This window comes from Drosophila yakuba, chromosome 2R, assembly GCF_016746365.2.
Source record: "Drosophila yakuba strain Tai18E2 chromosome 2R, Prin_Dyak_Tai18E2_2.1, whole genome shotgun sequence".
Classification (NCBI taxonomy): Eukaryota; Metazoa; Arthropoda; class Insecta; order Diptera; family Drosophilidae; genus Drosophila; species Drosophila yakuba.
Genome location: NC_052528.2, coordinates 4226444 through 4247897, shown reverse-complemented (window position 1 = coordinate 4247897; position 21454 = coordinate 4226444). Strand labels below are relative to the sequence as shown.

General features: G+C 41.8%; 9 protein-coding genes across 11 annotated transcripts; 5 read left to right on the top strand and 4 right to left on the bottom strand.

Moving 5' to 3' along the window:
* Nucleotides 1-63: 63 nt before the first annotated feature.
* On the bottom strand, nt 64-1685 carry LOC6529257. The gene is made up of 3 exons (XM_002090226.4): nt 1123-1685; nt 796-1070; nt 64-735 (listed from the first exon to the last, which is right to left on the bottom strand). The coding sequence occupies exons 1-3, from the start codon at nt 1472-1474 to the stop codon at nt 82-84; spliced, it is 1281 nt and encodes a 426-aa protein (XP_002090262.2). The 5' UTR covers nt 1475-1685; the 3' UTR covers nt 64-81.
* An 83-nt stretch (nt 1686-1768) lies between these two features.
* On the bottom strand, nt 1769-3368 carry LOC6529256. Of its 2 annotated transcripts, XM_002090225.4 has the most exons (3): nt 3083-3368; nt 2810-2948; nt 1769-2754 (listed from the first exon to the last, which is right to left on the bottom strand). In XM_002090225.4, the coding sequence occupies exons 1-3, from the start codon at nt 3230-3232 to the stop codon at nt 1874-1876; spliced, it is 1170 nt and encodes a 389-aa protein (XP_002090261.1). In that variant the 5' UTR covers nt 3233-3368; the 3' UTR covers nt 1769-1873. The 2 variants fall into 2 exon arrangements, with proteins under 2 accessions (XP_002090261.1, XP_015052267.1); XM_015196781.3 differs by lacking the exon at nt 3083-3368 and having other exon boundaries at nt 2806-2918.
* A 202-nt stretch (nt 3369-3570) lies between these two features.
* LOC6529255 (sodium channel protein Nach) lies at nt 3571-6168 on the bottom strand. The gene is made up of 7 exons (XM_002090224.3): nt 5368-6168; nt 5180-5306; nt 4832-5116; nt 4677-4764; nt 4480-4565; nt 3943-4424; nt 3571-3883 (listed from the first exon to the last, which is right to left on the bottom strand). The coding sequence occupies exons 1-7, from the start codon at nt 5528-5530 to the stop codon at nt 3732-3734; spliced, it is 1383 nt and encodes a 460-aa protein (XP_002090260.1). The 5' UTR covers nt 5531-6168; the 3' UTR covers nt 3571-3731.
* Nucleotides 6169-6202: 34 nt separating this feature from the next.
* On the top strand, nt 6203-7576 carry LOC6529254. The gene has a single exon (XM_002090223.4). The coding sequence runs from the start codon at nt 6224-6226 to the stop codon at nt 7487-7489; it is 1266 nt and encodes a 421-aa protein (XP_002090259.1). The 5' UTR covers nt 6203-6223; the 3' UTR covers nt 7490-7576.
* Nucleotides 7577-7654: 78 nt separating this feature from the next.
* LOC6529253 lies at nt 7655-11547 on the top strand. 2 transcript variants are annotated; one of them, XM_015196703.3, is made up of 3 exons: nt 7655-8048; nt 11038-11266; nt 11364-11547. In XM_015196703.3, coding segments are annotated over exons 1-3 (324 nt in total). In that variant the 5' UTR covers nt 7655-8046; the 3' UTR covers nt 11457-11547. The 2 variants fall into 2 exon arrangements, with proteins under 2 accessions (XP_015052189.1, XP_002090258.2); XM_002090222.4 differs by lacking the exon at nt 7655-8048 and adding an exon at nt 9681-10944.
* Nucleotides 11548-11618: 71 nt separating this feature from the next.
* On the bottom strand, nt 11619-18962 carry LOC6529251 (WD repeat-containing protein 75). Its single transcript, XM_015196780.2, has 8 exons — nt 18947-18962; nt 18740-18884; nt 18293-18676; nt 17517-18171; nt 17274-17452; nt 16036-17210; nt 15601-15974; nt 11619-12067 (listed from the first exon to the last, which is right to left on the bottom strand). The coding sequence occupies exons 2-8, from the start codon at nt 18829-18831 to the stop codon at nt 11708-11710; spliced, it is 3219 nt and encodes a 1072-aa protein (XP_015052266.1). The 5' UTR covers nt 18832-18884; nt 18947-18962; the 3' UTR covers nt 11619-11707.
* On the top strand, nt 13485-15445 carry LOC6529252. Its single transcript, XM_002090221.4, has 2 exons — nt 13485-13856; nt 15098-15445. The coding sequence occupies exons 1-2, from the start codon at nt 13767-13769 to the stop codon at nt 15239-15241; spliced, it is 234 nt and encodes a 77-aa protein (XP_002090257.1). The 5' UTR covers nt 13485-13766; the 3' UTR covers nt 15242-15445.
* A 427-nt stretch (nt 18963-19389) lies between the features above and the next one.
* LOC6529250 (malectin) lies at nt 19390-20983 on the top strand. The gene has a single exon (XM_002090219.4). It carries the CDS (start codon nt 19555-19557, stop codon nt 20596-20598), a length of 1044 nt encoding a protein of 347 aa, XP_002090255.2. The 5' UTR covers nt 19390-19554; the 3' UTR covers nt 20599-20983.
* Nucleotides 20984-21223: 240 nt separating this feature from the next.
* Nucleotides 21224-21431, top strand: LOC120321134. The gene has a single exon (XM_043206952.1). It carries the CDS (start codon nt 21303-21305, stop codon nt 21429-21431), a length of 129 nt encoding a protein of 42 aa, XP_043062887.1. The 5' UTR covers nt 21224-21302.
* The last annotated feature ends 23 nt before the right edge of the window (nt 21432-21454 follow it).

The window sequence follows — 21454 nt, the reverse complement described above, 5'->3', positions numbered from 1 at the left end:
ACAGATAGAGCTGCAACTGATAGGATCTCGAGTGTTACCAGGGGCACAACAAAAGATAGCTCGTAAGTCAGAGTCTTTTATTCAGTTAAGTTTATGATATGTCAGGGCCAGTAAATCCCCCACACACTCGTACATATAATTTGCAAACTCAGGATGATCTTTCATCAAACGGAGGACATCTGCATTGCGATCCACGTTGGAAAAGCGATGGAAGTCTTCCGGGAGTTTATCCTTTAGGGTTTTTAGATAATTCTCGGGCAGGCGGAGTACGGTAGCAGCTATGCAATTGTAAGTGACTCCAAATAAGGAAAAATCCTTGAGAGATTGTTCAAATTCCTGTTTACTCAATTGCTCTTGATTGGGATCGATACCCATTTCTCTGCATTCCTCAGCAAATGCGTCGTAGTACGTCTCGATTAGACTACCTATCATCTTTTTTCGGCTAGAGGGTTCCAAATTAAGATAAGTGACCAGGTGAAAATCCATAGCAGGTGGGCTATATCGGCAGAGTTGGAAGTCTACCAGCACGGACCTCTCTTCGTAGGGTTTCTCCTTGTGGTAGAATACATTCGCATTCCATGCATCGCGATGCACAAAGACGTTCCTATGAACTGGTGATGGATTCACCATCCAGTAAACCTGGTCCAGGCATCTAGGCAGCCCCTTTGCTATAAACTCCTGCGCTTCCGGATTATCCAGGACATCAGGATGGGTGGCCGCAACTGCCAACACAGCCTGAGCAGATCAACATGTTAAAACGCGATATATAAATAATAAAGAGAAGATCGTACATACCCTGAGACCTGTTGTATACCATTCAACTTCCGGTTTAACAGACACTTCGTTTAGCCACTTTCTGAACTCAACGCCAATGGTTTTTCCTTTCTGCTTTTCGTAGGCAATGCTACTGGCATGCAAGGTAGCCAGTGATTTCAGAATGGGTCCCATCTGATCCTCATTTAGAAAGTGAGTTCCGGAGGGTAGTGCAACATAGCCCATGTCTTCCACATTTTGCATGACGAACAGATCCTCTCGGGTGAAATAGCACTTAGCACTCCACACATGGTTAGCTGAAATGGTAGATATTATTATTTGGGCCACAAAAGAAAAACGAAAGCTTACAAAACTTCTTCAGCTCGTTTAGCAAATCATAAAGCTTTATCTCCTTTTCAATGAGACCCATTTTTTCCATATAGAATTCCATACTCGCATTTTGGAATATCACCGACTTGACAAACAGCCGAGAGGTCTGTACATCTTTTCGATCCTCCGACAGATACCGGAGGTACAAGTGAAAGTATTCACCCAAAAAACCAGTATGTTCCGTGGCGGGCACTATATCAAAATTAATTAAGACACCCTGCTTGTTCTTATCGGCCAATAAATTTGCTAAAATCTTGTTACACTCTTCTAAAGTAAACAACTCTGTGCGGCTTTTTCGCGTGAAAACGGTGCTATGTGGTTCCTTACTCATTTTTAACTAATCAGAAATTACGATTGAACTGCTCTCGAGTTAATGTTATACTAGTTTCATTTCCATTTGACTTTGCTGGCTTAGGAGTAGCATGTTACTCTGCAATAATGGGGTTTATATGACTTAGAAAACAAAACATTCAAGCGAAACTATATTATTTTCTTTTGATACCGATTTATTAATCTATGTCATTAAGACATATAAATATTCTTATTAAACTACTTCCTATTCATACTAAAACTCGTTTAGGGTTTCTTTGCGTATGTAGCCTACATAAATAAAAGAGTATTCGAGTTTCGTTGAGAGGTTATATTTTTCCTTTTTCTTACAATAAAGTGTTATCATCTAGCGCACTAGAGGAACTCTTACTTATCAGTAGTATCGCTTAACGAGACTTCCTCACATGTTCGCCCTGGCCAAGGCCATTTCCATGACATCCACACAGCACTCCTCCATATAGGTAGCGAATTCTATGTTAGTTTTCATATAAGAGAGGATCACCTTACTGCGGTCCACATACTTAAAATCATTGGTTACGAAATCGGCGGGAACCTTTACGACCGTTGCAGCTACAGCTCTGTAGACCACTCCAAATAAACGCAGTTCTTCGTATGATTCCAGCAGCTCTGACTTCGAGATCGCTAGTTCCTCAAGGCCAGAATCTGATAGGTTCCTCAACAAATTTTTATGGTACAAATCAATGCCTGTCTTCTCCATTTGTTGGCGTTTGCCTGAGCTCAAATTCATGTAAAGACAAAAATTGAGGTCTGATGCTGGGGGAGCGTAACGACAGGTCTGAAAGTCAATCAGTAGAGCCGGTCCAGAACTTTCCGGAGGAAAGAAAATGTTACCAGCCCAAAGATCTCGATGGCAAAGGACATTCCTGTATTTTTTCGAAGGTGCCGCTTGCTCATAGATTTTCTCCATTATGGCCAAAAGCTTGTTATCGATGAAAGCCTGCTCCCTATTTCCCTGATACTTGGAAAGACTTCGAACGACAGCTAGAACAGCAGAGAGTCCTGTTGTGAACCAGGCAATTTCAGAGGCTACTGTGATCTCTAACAAGTTGTCACCATAGGTTTGACCTATATTGGTTTTGGTCTGATACTCGTAGACCAAACTGGCTGAATGAAATGCGGCAACTGATTTAATTAATTGTTTCATGAAATCATTATTAAGTTCTGCGGATCCAGCTGCTCTGAAACCCTTAAGCTTAATGTGTTCCAGAACCATTAGATCTTTTCGACTGTAAACGCAATCAGGACTCCATTTTACGTTGGCTAGAAAGGTGTTCGTCAACTTAATTCATTTTTTTGCGTATCTGAACTTACTTACAAAGGATTTGTAGTTTCTTTAGGAGAGTGTCGTACAGCCAGGACTCCTTTTGGAAAATAATTTCTTTCGCCAATTCCGCACTTTGCTGGGGCATAGCCTTTACAAAGAGTTCTATTTCCCTAATAATTTCTTCTTCCTCCTAAGAGTATGCAAGTAAATATTATTGATGTAAGTTACTGTTAATCTTTGACTATCATTTACGATAGCCACACTTTGCCATTTGTATCTCCAAGAGATAAAACACTGACTTTGTAATGTCAACAGCATACTTACCTGGCAATACCTTAGCGTCAGTGCGTAGTAATCCCCCAGATAGCCGATCGCACTGAGATCCCTGACCAAATGATAGTCCAACAGCTTGACTCTTCCTGCACTCTTTAGTGCATTTTCCAATATTTGTTGACACTCTCGGTTGCAAAGCATTATGTTGCGTATACGTAAGGTGGGCGTATTACGTATACGTTGGGTGAAACAGTCGCTCTCTTCGTTCTAGAAAGCTAATGGACTGAGGCGACTTTTCCGAAGCTTTCCACTCAGCCAGGTATAGCTGGCGTGCACAACTGAGCAGAAATAGAATTTCGCTCGGTTTTTATTTTCCCACGGCAACATCTTTTAAATTATCAGCTGTTCAGCTTCAACTGTAGTAGAAATGTACTACAGTATAAATATTATCTGAGCGATAAGATTACGAGTGTCATTTTCAATACAAAATGATCACTTAGTGTGGAAATCGTTTAAAAAAAGTTATAGTTTATTAGGTTTAAAGATATTACATTGAAAAGAAAACATATGTTAGCTGTTCTCTAAAAGGCAAAGAAGCAAAAATCTCATCTTTTCAAGCATTGTTTATCTTTTACAATGTTTTTCAGATAAGTATATCATTTAATGAAGAGTTTACTACAAGTAAATACTAGATGTGTACTTATTGAAATCTCTTGGGTATAATCAATCGCTTTAGTCGACGTTTCTCGTTTATATACGTCGTATAAGGACGTATAGTGATGTAGTAAAAAATCTCCACAAAGCTGAGAAGACTGGCGCCCACAAACAAGCCAGTAGTACCACCAATGGATACTAAAAAAAGGATGTTTAGTATCAATTTTAATGATATTACACACACTTATTTAACTTACCCACTAAATCCAGTTTTCCGCGCACCAAATTTCTCTTATAACGTTCCGTCGGTAATTCTATGAGGCCCACTTCGATCCTGGATATGGCGTTCTGACTCCCAGCCATATTTTCTTTGCTATCGTACACCGTAGTGATATCCACTTCCGTACAAGAGGGCAGGCAATCGCAGACCAGGCCCTTTCGACCACGGAGCTTCGACCATTTTGCGATGATTACCGATAGATCCTCGTAATTGCGATTGAGGCACTCCAGACCCTCCATGTTGCACAGCTGCCAATCGGGGGAGTTCGGGGACAGGTGACTGGAGCAGTTGCACAACTCCATCTGGCGATCCTTCCGGCACTGGACCGTGCAGGCACTGTAGCTATAGAACTTGTGCACATCCAGAATGTTCTCGTCGGCGAAACGACAATTCCTCTGATGGACACTGGTCTGGCGGATCTCTTCGTCGTTCTCAATGTCGCGCTTAGAGATATAACGCCTGGAAATGAAAACCCTGCGCAAATGAATAGCCATGTTTCATGTCATCTACTTACACAAAGGAGATATATGGGCCTACAACTAGGAAATCCGTTTTAGGGGTTACCAGTGTGGGAACCTCTTCGGTGCCAAGAATAAAGACCTTTTAAAGAGAAAGAAATGCTTAATTCATACATTTGGTAATGTGAGCTTTTAAGTTTTCGAAGCACACTTTTAGGTTGTAATAAATGTATTTGTCACTAATTAACTTTACCGTGGCCTCAGTGTGCAATTCCATTTTCAGGGCGCCTGGTCCACTATTCCGATTCGAAAACATATTTAGCCTGGGCATTTTGTGTTTCCTGAAAGTGTATGTAAAAAGCTTAATAAAAGTTTTAAATGAATTTAAGTAACTTATTTCAAACCAACCCAGCTTGCATTGAATTAATGGCATAGCAAATCCCCAGCTCAGTCTCCATGCGATGAAAGTATTTGCAGCACTCAAATGGTTTATTATTCCACTCGCAATTGCTGATTGAGTCCAAGCAACTGCTCCTAACTAATTCGGCATAATACGAGAAATTGGAGTAAAAGCACGAAGCAGTCACCTCCTCGCCACTGCATTCGTGGACTGTGTGGTAGGATTCACCGCGGAAGAAGGCAATCTCGCTGAGGACCTCCTCCAAAGTGAAGTCGTGATCAGCGCCCCACAGTCTTAAATAATTTTGATGATACCTTCAGCATAGCACTACAAATTGTGGTCGATATTCCACTTACTGTTCAGCCACCTCTTGAATTCGATCCATATTCTTCGATTCGCAGACTATAATGGCAGGAAAATTGGTGTTCCAATCGCGAAACGAACTCTCCACAACGAAACTGATGGCGTTGTTCTCAAATGCGCCTGAGGATAATACAAGTATTTGGATGAGATCCCAGATCTGGCAGTGTCTCCGGTCACTTACTTAATGAGGCTTTGATGAGCAACCAGGAGGCGTACCAAGAAGCAACGAGACAAATGACCCAAAACATCCTTTCTATCCAACTGGCATCCTTGTCTACTATAAACCGGGCTCCATGCAGAGTGGAGTTTTTCAGATACTCCTCTATAATTCGGCTGAATCTCATGGCGATTGTGTCCCATTGAAGTCCGTTTGATTAGTGTTCGAAACTATAACTGAAACTACACATATACCTCATTAATGGCCATAATCGGACATTCATCTCAATCGATTCCCTCAGCTGTTGATTTTCTCAGACTTCCAACACGCACGAATCCGGGTACTAAATAAACATTTGCCTACGAATTAGTTTTAGACGAATTAAACACTGTTTGGTCCACACAAATAACGCCCCAAGTCACAGATTTTTTGATAATCTTACCATATCAGCATTGTTCGTCTACACCTGGGAAGTGCCGTTGAGCTGCGTAAAAAGCATTATCTTTTTGGTTTGAATAAAACTATTATAAAGGAGTTGATATTCATTATAAGCAATGTATTATAAGCAATTATTTACGAATTTACACGAAGTACAACTTCATTACGTATTTTCACGAAATTTCTTTCGGTTTCATCAGGTAGGCGCCTGATTCGCCTCAACCCAGAATCTGACCCCTAATTTCTCGATCCCAGTCTAGGCCAAAAGCAAACACCCTAACTTGGATTTCAGCTAATAATTTTCAAAGGTTGCATTGCACACTTCTACTTCTATATTTGCTGACTTTATCTTGGAACGGTTTACAGCAGTAAAGATTATACTCGCACAGTGCGGATATAAAAGGTTAATGCCACCCTCGGAAGTCCAACAGTTGACTTCGAGATGGCAACTGCTTTGGAACTGAGTCCCACCGAGATCCGCGGCCTGTGCCAGCGATACTTTTATCAAGATGTTCCCAGTTCGGAAGCGGGCTTCGATGTAATCAACTACACTCTGAAGCCCACCTCAGATGCTCCAGCCGGATACTTGGGTAGCCACCTTTACCTGCACGTCACCCTGAAGCTTCACAATTCCGATGAGGTCAGGCAGCTCACGTTCTTCTCGAAGTCGGCACCCGTCGGGAATGAGTCGCGAATGGAATACCTAGAGGATTTTGGAGTATTCCAAAAGGAAATCGCTGTTTACCAGAACGTTCTACCCGATCTTCACAAAGCCTGTGCAGAGGTGGCGCCGAAGTGCTATTACGCGGACAAGAATTTGTTGATCTTTGAGAACCTTGCAGACCAGGGCTATAGAATGGGTGCTGGACGGGATGGTCTGCTGAATTATGATCAGCTCCATTGCTGCCTAAAAACCTTGGCCGCCCTGCACGCGAGTTCCATAATCCACGAACAGAAGGGGCAAAAAATAACACAGTCTCAGCCCAAATCTGTTGTGGAGAATGCCTATCCCAGTAATGTGTCGCCGGAGCATCTGAGGATGGTGAACTTTCAAAATGCCTGTCTGGTGCTCAAGGAGTTCATCAAACTGATACCCAAATATCAGTCCAAGTTGAATTACGTTTTGGAAAACTTTACTGAAAAGATGTCCTTTATTTTTGAGGCTGTCAAGACCTCGGATGTGTATCAAAATACCATACTCCATGGCGATTTGTGGGCCAATAATATCATGTTTCAGTATGGCAGATATGGCGAGGTTCCCCTGCAGTGTCGCCTTGTGGACTTCCAGTTGGCCAGATATGCCCCACCTGTCCTCGATGTGCTGACTGTTCTCACCATTCCCACTTCAAAGGAGTTCAGGGACGCCCATCTGAGTGAACTTCTGGCGGAATACTACCGATTCATGACCGAGTTCCTTAAGCGGGCTGATTTGGATATAGCTCGTTTTATTCCAGAACAGAGTTTCTATGAATCCGTGGAAAAGTTCCGAAGTGTTGGCCTGATCGAAAGCTGTTTGTTCTGTCACTTGGTTATTCTACCACCTCACTGCACTCAGAAACTGACAAATTCTGTCGATGGATTTAACGACTTTTTCACTAAGAAACGCATTGAGATTTGCCTGGAGGCTTTTAACACTGATGAGTTGTACAGGAGTCGCTTGGTCGACATGATTGAAGACTTTGTAGATCAATTTGTTATAGATAACTAGATTGGAATGGATGAGTTGTACAGAAGCCATTTTGTAGATAAACTTACAACATTGTACATATCCTGTGAATAAAATTATATGCCTATACACGCTTTTTATACCATTAAATGAATTCTTCCATTTAGAAGAAATGACTGTTTTCATTACAAATAAAAAAGAAAGTCCAGTTTCATGCTTATATATTATATTTTGCTCTTAATGATCAAAACTTTAATTATAGGCCTACAATATTTGAAAGCGAATCCCTCAACCCCTGCGAACTTAGCTTTTTCTCATGCTTCGTTGAGTTTCCGTTTCATTTTCGTTTAGCCTCTCTTTTTTGTTTCAAAAACTTTCAAGTTGTGTCCAAAACCTGCCAGACGATCTGCAGCTTCGGCGAGTCTCCGATTGTTGGTTAACTCAAATTCAAATTCAGTTGCCAATTGGCCGCGTTGAAGTCAACAACTGTCTTGGGCTCCTCGATAATCCGAACCGTCTATCCGATCTTTTTAACAAAAAAACAGTCAACAAAAGCTGCCTTTGCAAATATTACCATAAAATTTTAACAAACTTACAAAATGTGAGTTTAATTCGGTGCTGCTTAATTGGATGAAAATGGTTAATTACAAAAAAAGTGCTCTTTAAAGTGTATCAAATAAATGAAGCTTGATAAATTATTTTTAGCATTATTCTTACCATTTGAGCAGCTAACACAACCGGAAAGACTATTTACATTATTTTGAGATCTTACAAAATATTTCACAATTTTACCGATTCATTATTTAAAAATTTGATGCGCTTGTCACCCAAAGGGGCAAGAAAACTGACACAAGCTGTCCGTACTCCAACAGAAATTAAAAAACAAAACATAAACAACTTGACCTATCACAAGAGCAAAAGCAACTACAACAAAGACTGACAAGCATAAAATGTAAAAAATACCCAAAGACGGGAGTACTCAACACATAATTTAGTTTAACGGTCACGTTTTTTTAACAAATGCACAAAAATGTCCAAGAAAAAAGCGTTGCTAAAAACCAAACCGAATTCATGAAAAGCAGCCATAATAAACCTTAAAATAATAATAACAATAACGCAATGCACAAAAAAACTGTTACGATTGTCATGCTGCGTAGTGCCTTCAATTAACCCGCGCGAAGACCCAAAACAAATGCCAAAAGTCTAACCCACTTACGCCATTTGGCTAATAAATATGATCCACAACGAGCGCATATCAATATTGACCACATACGTTGCAAAGGGGCGTGGCAGTTGGGGGACGTGGGCGTGTCGAGGGGCAGAAAGGAGAGTTACGTTTTGCTAGTGCATGCTTGATCACCTGAAACCTGACACAGTATTTCTGTATCGTTTGTTATGAAATTAGTATCTGGGCTTTATTGAATACAAATATAATATGACTATCATTCGACTTACTTTGTATTTTGCACAGTAATTTAACAATTTAACCAAACTAACAATAAAGATGTGTAAGTGTGTCTTTATCTTCGCCAAACACTCTGAAGTAGTGGTTTCAAACTATTTTCATGGCAACACCCTTTTCGAAATATTACGAGGAACATTAAGACGTGTAATACAAGAGTTTTAATTAAAAACTCCGTGGGGAAACGAAGTGGACATAAAGTAGGGAAACACCATCCTCGACGATGGAAACCTTGAAACGGCTTAAAAAGTTCACACTTTCGAAAATTAACGATCACTTGCTTCAGTTGCCGGCCAACTTGTAATGAGCGTCTAGTGAACATGGCTTTGGTCATCTGATCTGTCCCATTTTTCGGCAACCAGCACCAGTTTCGCATCAAGGTTCCTGCGAACTTTCAACTCAACTCAGCTTAACCTCATTCTGAAACTCGGGTTTTTGATCCCACTCAATAAGTAAGCTCCAACAGAATTCTATCAGATGCGTGCAGCATATTTCCTCATCGTATGCAAAATAGTATAAACAAATTTGTGGACGTTGTAGCTCTGTAGCACAACAATGATACACAATACGTCAATCTTTGTCAATTAACCACATGACCCAAATTGGGAATGCTGGAATGGAATGGAATGGAACGGAGCGACGTGCTCACTATATCTGTATACATATATCGTATATATACATATGGCTGTAAAAAGCGAAAACTGCAGCGGCGCGACGCGACGCGACGCTGACGCCAATTGGATTCCATTGACCTAATCAGAGCCAACAACAAACCTCGTAGGTGCAGATCACAAGTCAGTAGCCGGGGTCCCAGATCGGTATACAAAATAACCACGAAAACCTGAAAATGCCAACACATTTTGGACCGCGACTGGGAAGGCTGCGCTCTTTTCCCATTCGCAAAAAGGCAAAATTGCATAAGATGGCCGGTACAGCGGCTTCGATAGCAACTGCAGCCAGCAAGTCAGGGGACATCACTTGGGTATGCTCACAGGGGCGCGGAAATAGGGGGATCCTGAAATGGGTGGGTGAAGATCAAGGGGTAGTGAATTCTGTGAAAAAAGGCTACTCCTGATGGCAACTTAAGCAACTTCTTCAGACCTTTGTGCATATTTTCAATTGGAAAACTAAGCCAAGAATGTAGATATTATCATTAAGTCCTTTATCCCTTTTTCTAAATGTATGCACGCACGAAAAACATATGTCTTTGGAATGCATAGAAAGCACTCGAGCATTGAGTTGCATCATAAAATTGTATACCCATATTTCAATGAATAAAATTATCATTACCATCCAGGCATTGGCGATCTCTTTGCCTTGTAAAGTGCTATGAACCATCGGCAAGCCATGAGTTGGCAGCTTGACCAAAGGGCGGCCAGGTGAGCCGGACTTTTAGTTCAGCTAACTGCGAAAGCGCTTGTGCCGCAAGTGGCAATATCAAGTCCAAAACTTACATAATCGGCCAGAAACGAGCGGCGTCGGTCGCCACTGCCGGTTATCCAATGAAAAGCAAAGATCAGGGATCTTTTTGCAGCCATGACGCTGGAAAATGCATGTACATATATCTGCGGTATAGTTTTCCTCCTCGGGGCACGCGACACCTAGGAAATGGCAGTCACATGACAACTGAGTTTTGCCACGGCAGACAAACAGATATCTTCGAGTACCAGCACTCGTCAGTCGCCGAGAAATCTTATAAAATCGATCAAAATATGATTTTATACAAAGGCACTTTAAAAAACTATATATTTAGCATAATACGAATGTGCGAAAATTGTATTAAAACCCATCTAAGAAACCACACAAATTGATTGCCATTGTGTAGGCAAATCTGTAAATCCATTAGATCTTGGTTCGTCTTACGGGCGTATGACTGTAATATAAAGCCCCGTCAGCTGACTTGGTCAACAAGTTGTCCCGCTCCAGAAAGTGAAAAGCGGTCATTTAGGCGTGGACTGGATGCGGGATTGTGCATGGGGGACTATGCGTGTGTGTGCGTGACAGGCGGAAACGTGTATATGCACTCGACAGTTATGTAATGATCATCGTGATAGTACCTTAATCCAAGCAAGTGGAATCTATCAGTCAGCCGAACTCAACGAGGCGTGATCTTCTCGTCCCATTCAAGGTGCCTCCAGCCCGGTCGCTTCATCTGGTCAGCGTTCATTGTGACGGTGGTGGCTTTATCCGTAACGATTGAAGCCAGGCCCCAGAGGAATCTGCAGCACATCGCCGTGGTGGAGAATGCCGCCTGGGAAAAGACCCTTCCGCAGCAGTTCCAGAACCCGTTCTACAATACCCCAAGGGTAAGGGATGCTCTGGCCAGATCGAGTTGGTTTGGACCCGGTGAGGATGTGGTGAGTGTCAAATGTTCTATTGGTAGCATTACACCGTACATAAAATGGGAGTAGCATATAGTAAATATAATGAAAATATCTTCTAACTTTTCGTTAGGTATATGACCGCCAGGCTGAAAAAATTCCCCGCATGGAAATCTACAATGTGTTGTCTCATGCTGGTTTGATACCACGACGCCGTTTCCTTTAAATTGTGAATATTTCCATATCACGTATCTGCTATAAAATTATGAAAATAAAAATCAGTCATTAGTTTAGAAAACATGAGTGGTATGATTTTGTGGTGGTATGTGGAGCAGAATTTGCAACTACTTATCATATAGTGGACCTGATTTCCATGTAAAAAACCAGCTTTTTGTATTAAAACTTGTATTGTCTTGTCTTATACAAAAATAGAAGAATTAATAATTGCTTAGGAACAACTAGTATATTTGTTTAAGTTCAAATCCTCAGTTTGGTTCTCAGCGCCGTGATGATTCTTAATCGGTTATCCAGACCCTGCAGGTCAGTTTCTCCCTTCAGTGGGAAATCCACCAGCTTTTCATCCTGCTTCAGCAGCGTTTTCCGGGTTGTCAGCTTGCTCTTTGCCTCCTCAGCCAGCTCCTCGTCGTCGTGCTCTTCATCACTGTCCCGGTGCTCCACTCCATTGCCATTGACGGTTCCCCCATTGGTCAATAAGCCATCTTTCGCGGATGATAATGAGTGCCTCGAGGTGGAATCCGCCGGAATCAGCAGCGATTTAACGAATTCGCCACAAATCAGGCTCATGGCAGGCATAGTGTGGGCGGAAAGATTAACAAACTGTAACACAAAAAAATCATTAATTGACATTGACCTTGCTGAAGTTCAAAAGCTGTGATACTAGTGACTATGCTGACCGATTTAAAAGTAGCTAGATCTATCTGTACTTTCTTGTTTAAATTAATTAACATTAAATTTTGGTAGTATTATTTATGTATAATTAGATTAACTACTCAAAAAATGTTTAATGCTATTAACGCAGTACTATTCCACGCTATTGCAGAACTCCATCAATGTAAGTATACCTCTTTAAGAGCACTATCACGAGTGCTCATAACTTTTAATAAGGCGAAGAACCAACACTATTGTCCGTAGGCAAAACTGGATTTTTTGGGTGTCGAGATTGCGGTTCAAGTTCACATGATTATTGTTCGGCTTTCCGTTTTGTCATTGCTGAACGTCTTTTAAATGTGCCGAGTGATATGTGTCTATTAACCTTCGCGCAAGCGCTTGTCGCCTGTGGATATTGTTGATCCATTTCAGTGCAATCAACATTGTCAAAAACAATCCAAGTGCACACATGTCTGTCAGTTTGTAAAGTGGCAAAGTAGCAAAATATTATTGTTTTTTCCAGGAAGAAGCACTCATTGATGACTCAAAGCGATAAGCCAGAGTTCAGTTCAGCTTTAGAAACCGACTAAAACTGGTATAAATCCTCGAAGAAATACGGTAATTGGCGAAAGTAATTAAGGCAAGTAGCATATTGCTCGAAGTAACAGTGACGTGAGAATTTACAACGCCGAATTGAGTACTATTGGGGACAACAAAAGTGTCGCAGACACGCAATGGAAAATTCTCGCAACAGGCTTCAATCGCGAATTACGGGTAGGGGAAAGGCGAAATGGGTTCAATTCATGGGCATAATGCTACAGAAATTAGGAAAACTTATTGAGAAAACTATGTTCGAAACACGAACTCCAATTATGCCTTATTATACTTCAGAATAATACACATGATATTTTGTAATTACAAATTATAACATTGTACTTACAATCCAGAAAGAACAAACAGAAATCAGGAAAAATTCCGTTTAAATTTCTTGTTTTTTCTTGGCATAAACTTTATTTTAGAAATCAAAATTTCTTATTTCAACAAGCATTGGCTCTCCGTAAATCATATAATGTTTTTATACATTCTTTTAACCGAATATAAGTATTATTTTATGACTTTATGTTTTCAGCTCTGCATCGCACTGTGCAGCGGTGGGCAGTGCGTTTGCACCAGTCCCTCGTTGCCCATTCACAATAGAAGCAATGGCAAGTGCACAAGTCATCAGAGCAAAGAGCACAAAAGAGCGAGCTGGGCTCGACTCACAAAAATAATAACATAACAAAGTATTCGGAGAGCGGACGAGGCCGAAGCTCGTGCCGAAGCCGAAGTGCGGAGCTGCGAGTATAAATTGCCGAGAGCCGCAGCGACAGCTCAACATTTTACCGTTGTGCTCCGCAGCAACAACCGTTATCCGGAAAGAAGACAGCCGGAAGCGCGTGCCACTAAAGTTTACGGAAATAAAGGCAGACAAAGGCTCATCCTCGCCTGCAACTGACAAAGTGCCAGAATCCAGATTAAACAATTTTCGAGCGACTAAAAAATAAACAACATTTCGAACGGTGCAGTGTGCAAGGCAAAGACATTGTAGAACTCCACAGACACTTCTCCTCCGCACCCGTATCCGGAAACGGATTGGGAAATTCGGAAAATGTGGCCCAACTTTGTAGCTGTCGTTTCCCTACTGTGTCTTGCATTCTTCGCATGGGCAAAAGCTGGACCAGTGCCAATTGTGAATGAGGTGAGCGGATGATAGGGAGCCAAAGGGGCAGGGCGAAAATGGAGTAGTACAGCAGGGGGTACGAATTTGGGGCAATGACTTCACTCGCGTTCCAAAATAAAATGGATGCCAGCTGCACTTTTCAGGAAACGCAAACTCGCTAATTAAAAGTGGGTGTCGAGTGCCGCGAGAAAAACAAAATGCAGAGTGCAATCTTAATTAAAAGATTGCTTTTAAACTAAGAACAGCGGGGGATTATAGCCATAATAAGAAAACACTATACAGCACGTCAAGGTTCAGCATCTCATAAATAATTTACGTAACATCTACCACACATTTCGTTTTTAAGAGAAACGTAATAAAATATATATATAGTATTCATTTCAAAGTTATTACTACTTTAAAATCATAAAACAGCAACCGTAGGAAATGACCATTACGTAAAGCCGATTTTAGAATAAAAGAAAAGGATATTGGGGAAAGCAACTGTTATTATACCATGTACGACAAACGTTTGAAACGTATAGTTAATCGTAAGTTCTACATAAATATGAGAGAAAAGACTTTTTTTTTTTGAAAACACAACGAGACAGCCGTTTATATAATATTCTATATGGAAACGATCCCTTATCAATTCGCATGAAGACGACCCTTGATGGAATAAACAAAGCAATAAATTTATTCTAAAAATAACAACTGATTACTGCGTGATCTTTGGTAAGGACTACCCCAAATTTGTGGAGTCAAGTTCAGCTGATTGCTAGAATGCTATGCAATATTTTTGGCTAATCATAGTCTCACTTAGGTATCATGTGAGAAAACGTCTACTGTTGAGATGCCCTCCAGCAGATATTTTCAAAAATCTTAAACACAAGCTGAAATCGTATAATATTCAGTTGCTAGGCTGCTTAAAGTCGCATTATTTACACAAGGCACAATTGAAAGGCGGTTCCAAAAATAAATCGCACTTCGAGAAAACTACGTTATAAATCTCAATGGGAATTATTTAAATTGAGTTGAACGCTGGTTGGACGCAAATAACAAAACACAAAAGAACACCGCAACAAAAAAACAAAAGGCACAAAAGTACGGTGACTTTCGTGGCGAAAAAAGTTGACTTCAGATTGAGAGAAAACAACATGTTAATGCCGTAGAAAAACCCTTCTTCTCTCCTGACACATTTTCATAAAATTATATCGCTCTTCAAATTACAATAGTTTGATAAGATTATGTTAAATTTCCCTATATAATTCCTCTTTCAGCACCAACAATTGATGCCAAAAGTGCCTCAATGGCACTGTCTGCGATACTTTAAACATGATGTCCTGATGATGCGTCGCTGTCGCCATTTGCGAGTTCCTACGGCGCCGCGACTGGGCGATGTCCTCAAGCGAAAGAAGAAATAGTATAAGACCCACAGACAATTGTCCCCAATACTCAAAACGACTGAACCAAAAGATCAATTAAAAGAAAATTTTTTGAAGGATTTCTAACCAGACCAAAGCTAAATCAAATATATACTACCAAATATACCATTTCTGAAACTTATAATAAGTCTTACCAATTGTACTTCATAGTTAAGTAAGATTTCAATAAAACAACTAAGAACACTTGTTAGCTTTTAAATTTAAAATTTTGACTGGGTAGAAAGAAGCTGACAATGGCAATAAAATAGATTAAAACAAGGTGTTAATATACTTTGTATTACTTCTTAAATTGAATAAAAAGATAAACGCATTCAAAGCATTTTAAAATTTTAACTTACCGCGCTGACGGCACTGTGTTCTTCCCGTCCCACAATCAGTGGACCGTGTTTCTCCAGGGACTCCCCGGAAACCTGCAGCGGCTTGATAACATGAGTTCCGAAAGTCGCGTGCTTCAAAATAATATCTGTGGTAGCGCTGGGCTGGGAAAAACTGATCGGTGTAGGCGCATCATCAGATGGACTCTGACCCGGTAGCGCCAGGCACGCGATCTCCTGGGAGTGGGTCAGCATTAGCAGCGTTGACTGCGCCTGCCAGTCCACATTTATGGAGCTCTGCCTAGGCTGTCTCCTAGGCAACCAGGCCAAACCATGTGTTTTGGGTAGATTACTGCGCTGATAGAGGGGCAGCGGAACACTTGGTTGGAACACATGCACTAAAGAATAAAACGTGATTGAAATAAATTAAAAATTCATAAAGGCCGAAAAAAAACTTACATTCATCATTTTTAGTTATTACAGCCATTAAGTTGGTGAGCGGATCAAAGGCCAGGTGACAGACAGATAGTTTTAAGCCCGCCTGCAATCGCAGCGTCAGCAAATTCCATATGAGAACCCTAGATTCAGTGCAGACTGCCACCAGATGAGCCTGATCCCCGGCTCCAAATTGCACGTGTGAAATCTGCGCCAGCCCTTGCAGGGGAGCCGCGTTTACAGGGATTTTCTTGGTTTTCATGTTGGTTTTACTACTGTCATTTAGCTTAGATTTCCCTTTTTTTTCCTTTTTCTGCTTACTACTCTCATCCAGCTTTAGGACACTGAACAGGTTCATAACATCTTGCGGCACCAAGTTCTCGAATTTCTGCCGCCGATTGTTGACATGACTTAGTCGCTGCTTAGCTTTGAAAAAGTGTCGCGGGTGCAGGCGATGCAGTCGGAACTCCAATTTGCGTAGTCTCAGCTTCGTGGCTTGTGGAATAACAGCTCTTTGCTGGAGATGCTGCAACAACCTATCCCGATGGGCATCTGGGACTGAACATTCAACTCCAAAACGACGCAGCAGTTGCAATTTTTGATGCAAACCGAGTTCCGGCATTTTCATGATGTACTTAAATACCATCTCCTTGCTGGAATTCTCTACTTGACTAACAAGTTTGGCTTTGGCAGGAGGACCAACTATTAAATCCTTCGCCTGCTGTATTAAATTTTCATCATTACTATTTATCAGAGCCTTTAGCAGAGCCCACAATTGCTGCCTTTGTTGTGTAAATTCTTTTCTCGCACCATTAAGTGGAGTTTGGGCCAATCTCAGTTGAGCTTTGGATATAACACCATCTAAGCCAGGAGGACAGCTGAGAGTTTGGAGGGGAAGCCGTGGATTCCTCGCATCATAGAGCGCCAAAGTGTTGCCATAACCAACGGCCAACAGAGATCCGTCCTGGGAAAAGCACAAGGAACCAATCGGAAGGTTTCGATAGCTAGTCTGCGCCAGACAACACCACATTGTTCCGCGCTTATAAATATTTTCAGAATCCGTAAGGCCCCACACTTTAATTACGTTGTCTTCACCTGCGGTGGCACAACGCAAATTATCCACTTGGAACTGATTGGAAAAGATTATTGCCTTAAAACCATTTTCATGAGGCAGTTCAATTTCCGTGTTTAATATGTAACTGCAGAGAAAAATATAAATTTAGTGTTTATTGATCTAAATGAGTTTTAAGATTTAAAGTTACCTTTGTAGTCTTTCATTATAATGCCAGAATTTCAGGCGCACTTCCGCAAAGTTCACCAGATCATTGTACACCTCTCCGGTGGCCATCCAATTGATATTAAAAGCTGCTCTAGAAATACGCGTTTTGTAAATAATGTGATTTGCCTTCTCACTATGAACATTAGTATTCACCACGCGAAGCTACGAAGAATGATATATTATATTTAAATATAAAACGTAGGCACGAAACTTAATAATTACTCACATTATACAACAAGCTCTTGGTGTAAGCCGAATAAAACTGTAAATGTCCTGATCGACCATTTAGTACCAAAGTATTGGTCCTCGGATTTAAACGGAGTCCCAAGGGGAACTTGCTTTGTCCCGTCTTATCATGGGTTTCGTACGTAAAATGCTGAACAGTGGATTTAATTATGCATTCACTACCGCTAATCAGCTGAATGGCATTGTCCTCCGTGCAAACCAGTACATTATCGTTGTCATCGCTGACCACAATATGTCGGATCACACTGGACATTCTGGGCAGATACTTGCGATAGTCAGGCGAGGCCACAGCCCACTTGACCAAGACGCACTCATGTCCACCGCTGTAGATGCTCCCGCCAGATGGCGAAAATGCGAGACTGGTCACCTCCGTGTGATGCCAGTGAAAGAGCGTGTTGCTCATCGAACTTTGTTGTTCAAAATTGCGCCAAACGTAGATCCGCCCCTCGGAATCGGCGGTTGCTGCCACCATTTCGCAGGGACTCATTTTCACACAGGTAATAGTATGGTGCTTGGCGCTCTTGTAACGGCAAAATGTCCAGTTCTCATAGTTTACGAAATATATGTAAAAGCCCTGAGCCAGAATAATGTATTTAAACTGTCCTTTTCCCACGTCTACGAGGGGAACGCGCCGCCTGCGAATTAAAAAATATTTAAAGCATGTCCAATATTCCAATTCTTTCAAATTATTAGTAATACTTTTTAATGTTTTAAGATAAGTTAGCATTCGGAAAAAAACCAAAGACGGGAACTCACTTCAGCTTCAATCCGCAGTTAACATCGATCTTTTCGCCCGTGCTCGTATTAATCACAAACCAGTTAACCTGTTCGCTACCCTTCCCCTTCGCGGTGACAAAGGCGCAGGCTGTGTCGCCTCCTTTGTACAGATTCATAAGGTGGCAGGTTAAAATAGTTTCTCCATTACCCAGGGTAAAGGACACGGTTTTTTTCAGCACACCAGCCCGCCAGTTCCAACGGAACAGCTCTGCGGTACTCGTACACCCTATCAGCAAATCCGGCTGCTTCCGATCCAATTCCAAACTGACCAGTGGCGCCGTTGCTTCATCCAGAACTCGCGTAAGTTCTCCCGTACTGGTGGCATATACTTGCACCTTTGTCTGACACCGCACGAACATAAATCTGTGGAACAGCAATCAGGGTGTTACATACTTAGTACCATATAGTACTAGTTTGAATAATAACCTTCCATCGGGAGAGAATACGGGCGCATGTTCCACAATGTTGCCGCCTGCCAGAAACTGCAGCTCCAAACGGTCTTCGTCGTCGAAATTCATGATTTTCCAGTTAAGCACTTGATGCTCTGGTAATCCTCAGTGCTTCGCACTGTCTGTTGGCAGGAGTTTTTCTAAATTAATGCTTTTTTTTACCACTTTCCGTGGGTTATTCTACCACCAAAATTTAATCACATCAATGCACGTGTAGCTCAGTGTGCCCGCACAGTCGCGCCAAGGAAATATACTAACAGCAATATACTGAAACATCTTACAAAGTGTTAATGGTCACTCTTGGGAGATCATAATATTAAAATTTAAATTAATTAGATTATATTAATTAATTAATTAACATAAAAAGTAGAACACACTTTTCTGAAATGTTTTCATTTTTTTTAACAATAGATACTGGAATCAACTAGTGTATGAACAAAAAGTATGCCATTCAAGCAATAAAAAAAATGAACGCGTTATTTTCTACATCATTATTATGTTATTTAAGTGCTCTACAATCTGTTTATTCGTTGTTTAAGAAATTATTGGTAGATATGTATTATGCGTATTACAACAATTTAGTAAAATACCGCTGTTCAAAAATACTGGTTCCAATGGACAGTTCTCTGGTTCTCTGGTACATGAGAAAAGACTGCACTGTATAGAAATAAATTTGTAAATGGATGTATTCCGGCCACGAAAATCATTCAGTAATAGATAGGCGACGGAATTTGATGGGTATTTAATACCCGAAAACTAGACGCCAGAAAAAAGTTCCGCAAAGCAAGGAAAATGCTACAAACAAAGCTCCGGCGCACAAAAAAAACAACTACTGCTGGCATGTGCAACGTAGCATGCAATAGGGGGATTTTCCGGAACTACTTGCGACCAAGTGGCCAAAGGACCTGGATTTCGGTGCTCCTGGTGCTAATCCTTATCGGTACCTGCGCACTTGCGGAACCCCTGAAAGTTATATACGCGGTCAACGCTGGCGGGGATGAGCACACCGATCTTAATGGCGTTCAATACGATGCGGATCCTCTCAAAGGAATTGGAATAGCTTCTGACTATGGAAAACACCTGCTGATGATCGGCCGGGTACAGGAACATGACGAGGTCCTCTACAGGACCGAGCGGTATCACACCACCACATTTGGGTACGATTTACCTAGTGATGGTGATGGAGATTACGCCTTAATAATGAAGTTCTGCGAGGTGTACTTCGATGCGCCACAGAAGAAGGTTTTCGATGTGCTCCTAAACCGCAAGCACACGGTTGTCCGTCAGCTGGACATCTATAACCAGGTGGGCAGGGGCTCGGCACACGATGAGATCGTGTACTTTAAGATCAACAACGGACGGTTGAACTATGAGGGCGAGGTGTCCGATGTGCGAAATGGCCGCCTCCGGCTGGACTTCATAAAGGGGGCACTGGATAATCCCAAGATCAATGCCTTCGCCTTGCTCAAGGGAGACATCTCCCTGGTTCCGCGAATGCATGGCTCCGAAGCGACTGAGAGGATTAAACCGGAGGGTAAGCTGAATGCAGAACCGAAGATAGGACAGCAGGCAGAGAGGGTAGTGCGCAACCAGCGGGACAACATCGATGAGGATGACGAGGACCTCGACGACGATGAGTTTGAGGAAGAGCTGTCCGAGCAGCAAGTCGACAAGCTGGGCAACGATCAGTCTTTTCAGCAATCGGACACAAAGCGGGCTTACAGTGGCCCCCGCCAGCCGAATCCGTACTCCATGGACGACTCATCGATCCTTCTACCAGTTTTCATCGCCATCGGAGCCTTTATACCACTGTTGTTCTGCCTCTGCAAGCTGTGATCTCTATCCGTTGCTCACTCAACGATCTCGGCCTGCGTTGATTTCCTGCTTAGTGATTTTGTGATTTTGATAAAAGACTAATTATATACTTATCGTTTAGTTCGTACGTTGTGCACTCCCTAGAGGTCGGTTCCCTTATTCCCAGGATGCAAAGCTCTCTTAACGCCCTGTACTTTCCATATTTGATAAGAAATTCTTTAGTGTTCTTCTCGGGTACTTAAGCGTTAAGTCACTTGATTGTTTTTGATGTTCCCGGATCGTTTGACCGCTCAACGCACGCTTAAACGCACAAAGTAAAACCGGTGTTTGGGATGAATTTTGCTTGGGAACTGTTAGTTTTGAATGACATGGAATAAAATTAGCCTTGTTTGTTATTGGACAAAAAGATTACGATTATTTTAATGGTGGCCTGGATTGTGCTAAAATTGATTCGTTTGCTAATGGGCTCTCTCAGCCGCATAAAATCTTGTATCTATTTAGACTTTTCGATAAATGACTTTCTGGGGGCCTAATATAAAATATGTACGTAATATATTTGTTTCCGTGTACGACTGGTTCATTTTGCGAACCAATAGCCGGTCTATCGCAAAACAATCGGAGCAAGTGCCATTCCTGGCGGATGTCCTGCGGGGGCTGGAAAATCTAGAGTTGCGTCGCGAGGAAAATTCAGTCATCAACGCGTCTTCATCGAATCGGCAGTGAAAATGTGCCAGCGGCGGTTCTTCAGCAGCAAGTACACCAGTTTCCACAAGAATCACATCAAGTTATTTGCCGTTTACATGAAAACGGCGAATTTGATGCACAACTTCAACGTGCGAAAGCGCTCGCTGTAAGCGCCGCTGCCTCTGCCGTCGCC

Coding starts and splice junctions, on each gene's coding strand:
- LOC6529251 (XM_015196780.2), bottom strand. CDS start 18,831: ATGAATTTCGACGACGAAGACCGTTTGGAGCTGCAGTTTCTGGCAGGC. Junction 15,975..16,035: donor AATAACTAAAAATGATGAAT/GTAAGTTTTTTT, acceptor TTTATTCTTTAG/TGCATGTGTTCCAACCAAGT. Junction 12,068..15,600: donor AACACAGTGCCGTCAGCGCG/GTAAGTTAAAAT, acceptor TTTGTGTTACAG/TTTGTTAATCTTTCCGCCCA.
- LOC6529256 (XM_002090225.4), bottom strand. CDS start 3,232: ATGCTTTGCAACCGAGAGTGTCAACAAATATTGGAAAATGCACTAAAG. Junction 2,949..3,082: donor TGACGCTAAGGTATTGCCAG/GTAAGTATGCTG, acceptor GCATACTCTTAG/GAGGAAGAAGAAATTATTAG. Junction 2,755..2,809: donor AAAGAAACTACAAATCCTTT/GTAAGTAAGTTC, acceptor ACACCTTTCTAG/CCAACGTAAAATGGAGTCCT.
- LOC6529252 (XM_002090221.4), top strand. CDS start 13,767: ATGTGGCCCAACTTTGTAGCTGTCGTTTCCCTACTGTGTCTTGCATTC. Junction 13,857..15,097: donor CAGTGCCAATTGTGAATGAG/GTGAGCGGATGA, acceptor TTCCTCTTTCAG/CACCAACAATTGATGCCAAA.
- LOC6529250 (XM_002090219.4), top strand. CDS start 19,555: ATGCTACAAACAAAGCTCCGGCGCACAAAAAAAACAACTACTGCTGGC.
- LOC6529257 (XM_002090226.4), bottom strand. CDS start 1,474: ATGAGTAAGGAACCACATAGCACCGTTTTCACGCGAAAAAGCCGCACA. Junction 1,071..1,122: donor AAACGAGCTGAAGAAGTTTT/GTAAGCTTTCGT, acceptor CTACCATTTCAG/CTAACCATGTGTGGAGTGCT. Junction 736..795: donor GGTATACAACAGGTCTCAGG/GTATGTACGATC, acceptor TGATCTGCTCAG/GCTGTGTTGGCAGTTGCGGC.
- LOC6529254 (XM_002090223.4), top strand. CDS start 6,224: ATGGCAACTGCTTTGGAACTGAGTCCCACCGAGATCCGCGGCCTGTGC.
- LOC6529255 (XM_002090224.3), bottom strand. CDS start 5,530: ATGAGATTCAGCCGAATTATAGAGGAGTATCTGAAAAACTCCACTCTG. Junction 4,765..4,831: donor ATTAATTCAATGCAAGCTGG/GTTGGTTTGAAA, acceptor ATACACTTTCAG/GAAACACAAAATGCCCAGGC. Junction 4,566..4,676: donor AATTGCACACTGAGGCCACG/GTAAAGTTAATT, acceptor TCTCTTTAAAAG/GTCTTTATTCTTGGCACCGA.
- LOC120321134 (XM_043206952.1), top strand. CDS start 21,303: ATGTGCCAGCGGCGGTTCTTCAGCAGCAAGTACACCAGTTTCCACAAG.
- LOC6529253 (XM_002090222.4), top strand. CDS start 10,883: ATGGGGGACTATGCGTGTGTGTGCGTGACAGGCGGAAACGTGTATATG. Junction 10,945..11,037: donor TATATGCACTCGACAGTTAT/GTAATGATCATC, acceptor GTCCCATTCAAG/GTGCCTCCAGCCCGGTCGCT. Junction 11,267..11,363: donor TTGGACCCGGTGAGGATGTG/GTGAGTGTCAAA, acceptor ACTTTTCGTTAG/GTATATGACCGCCAGGCTGA.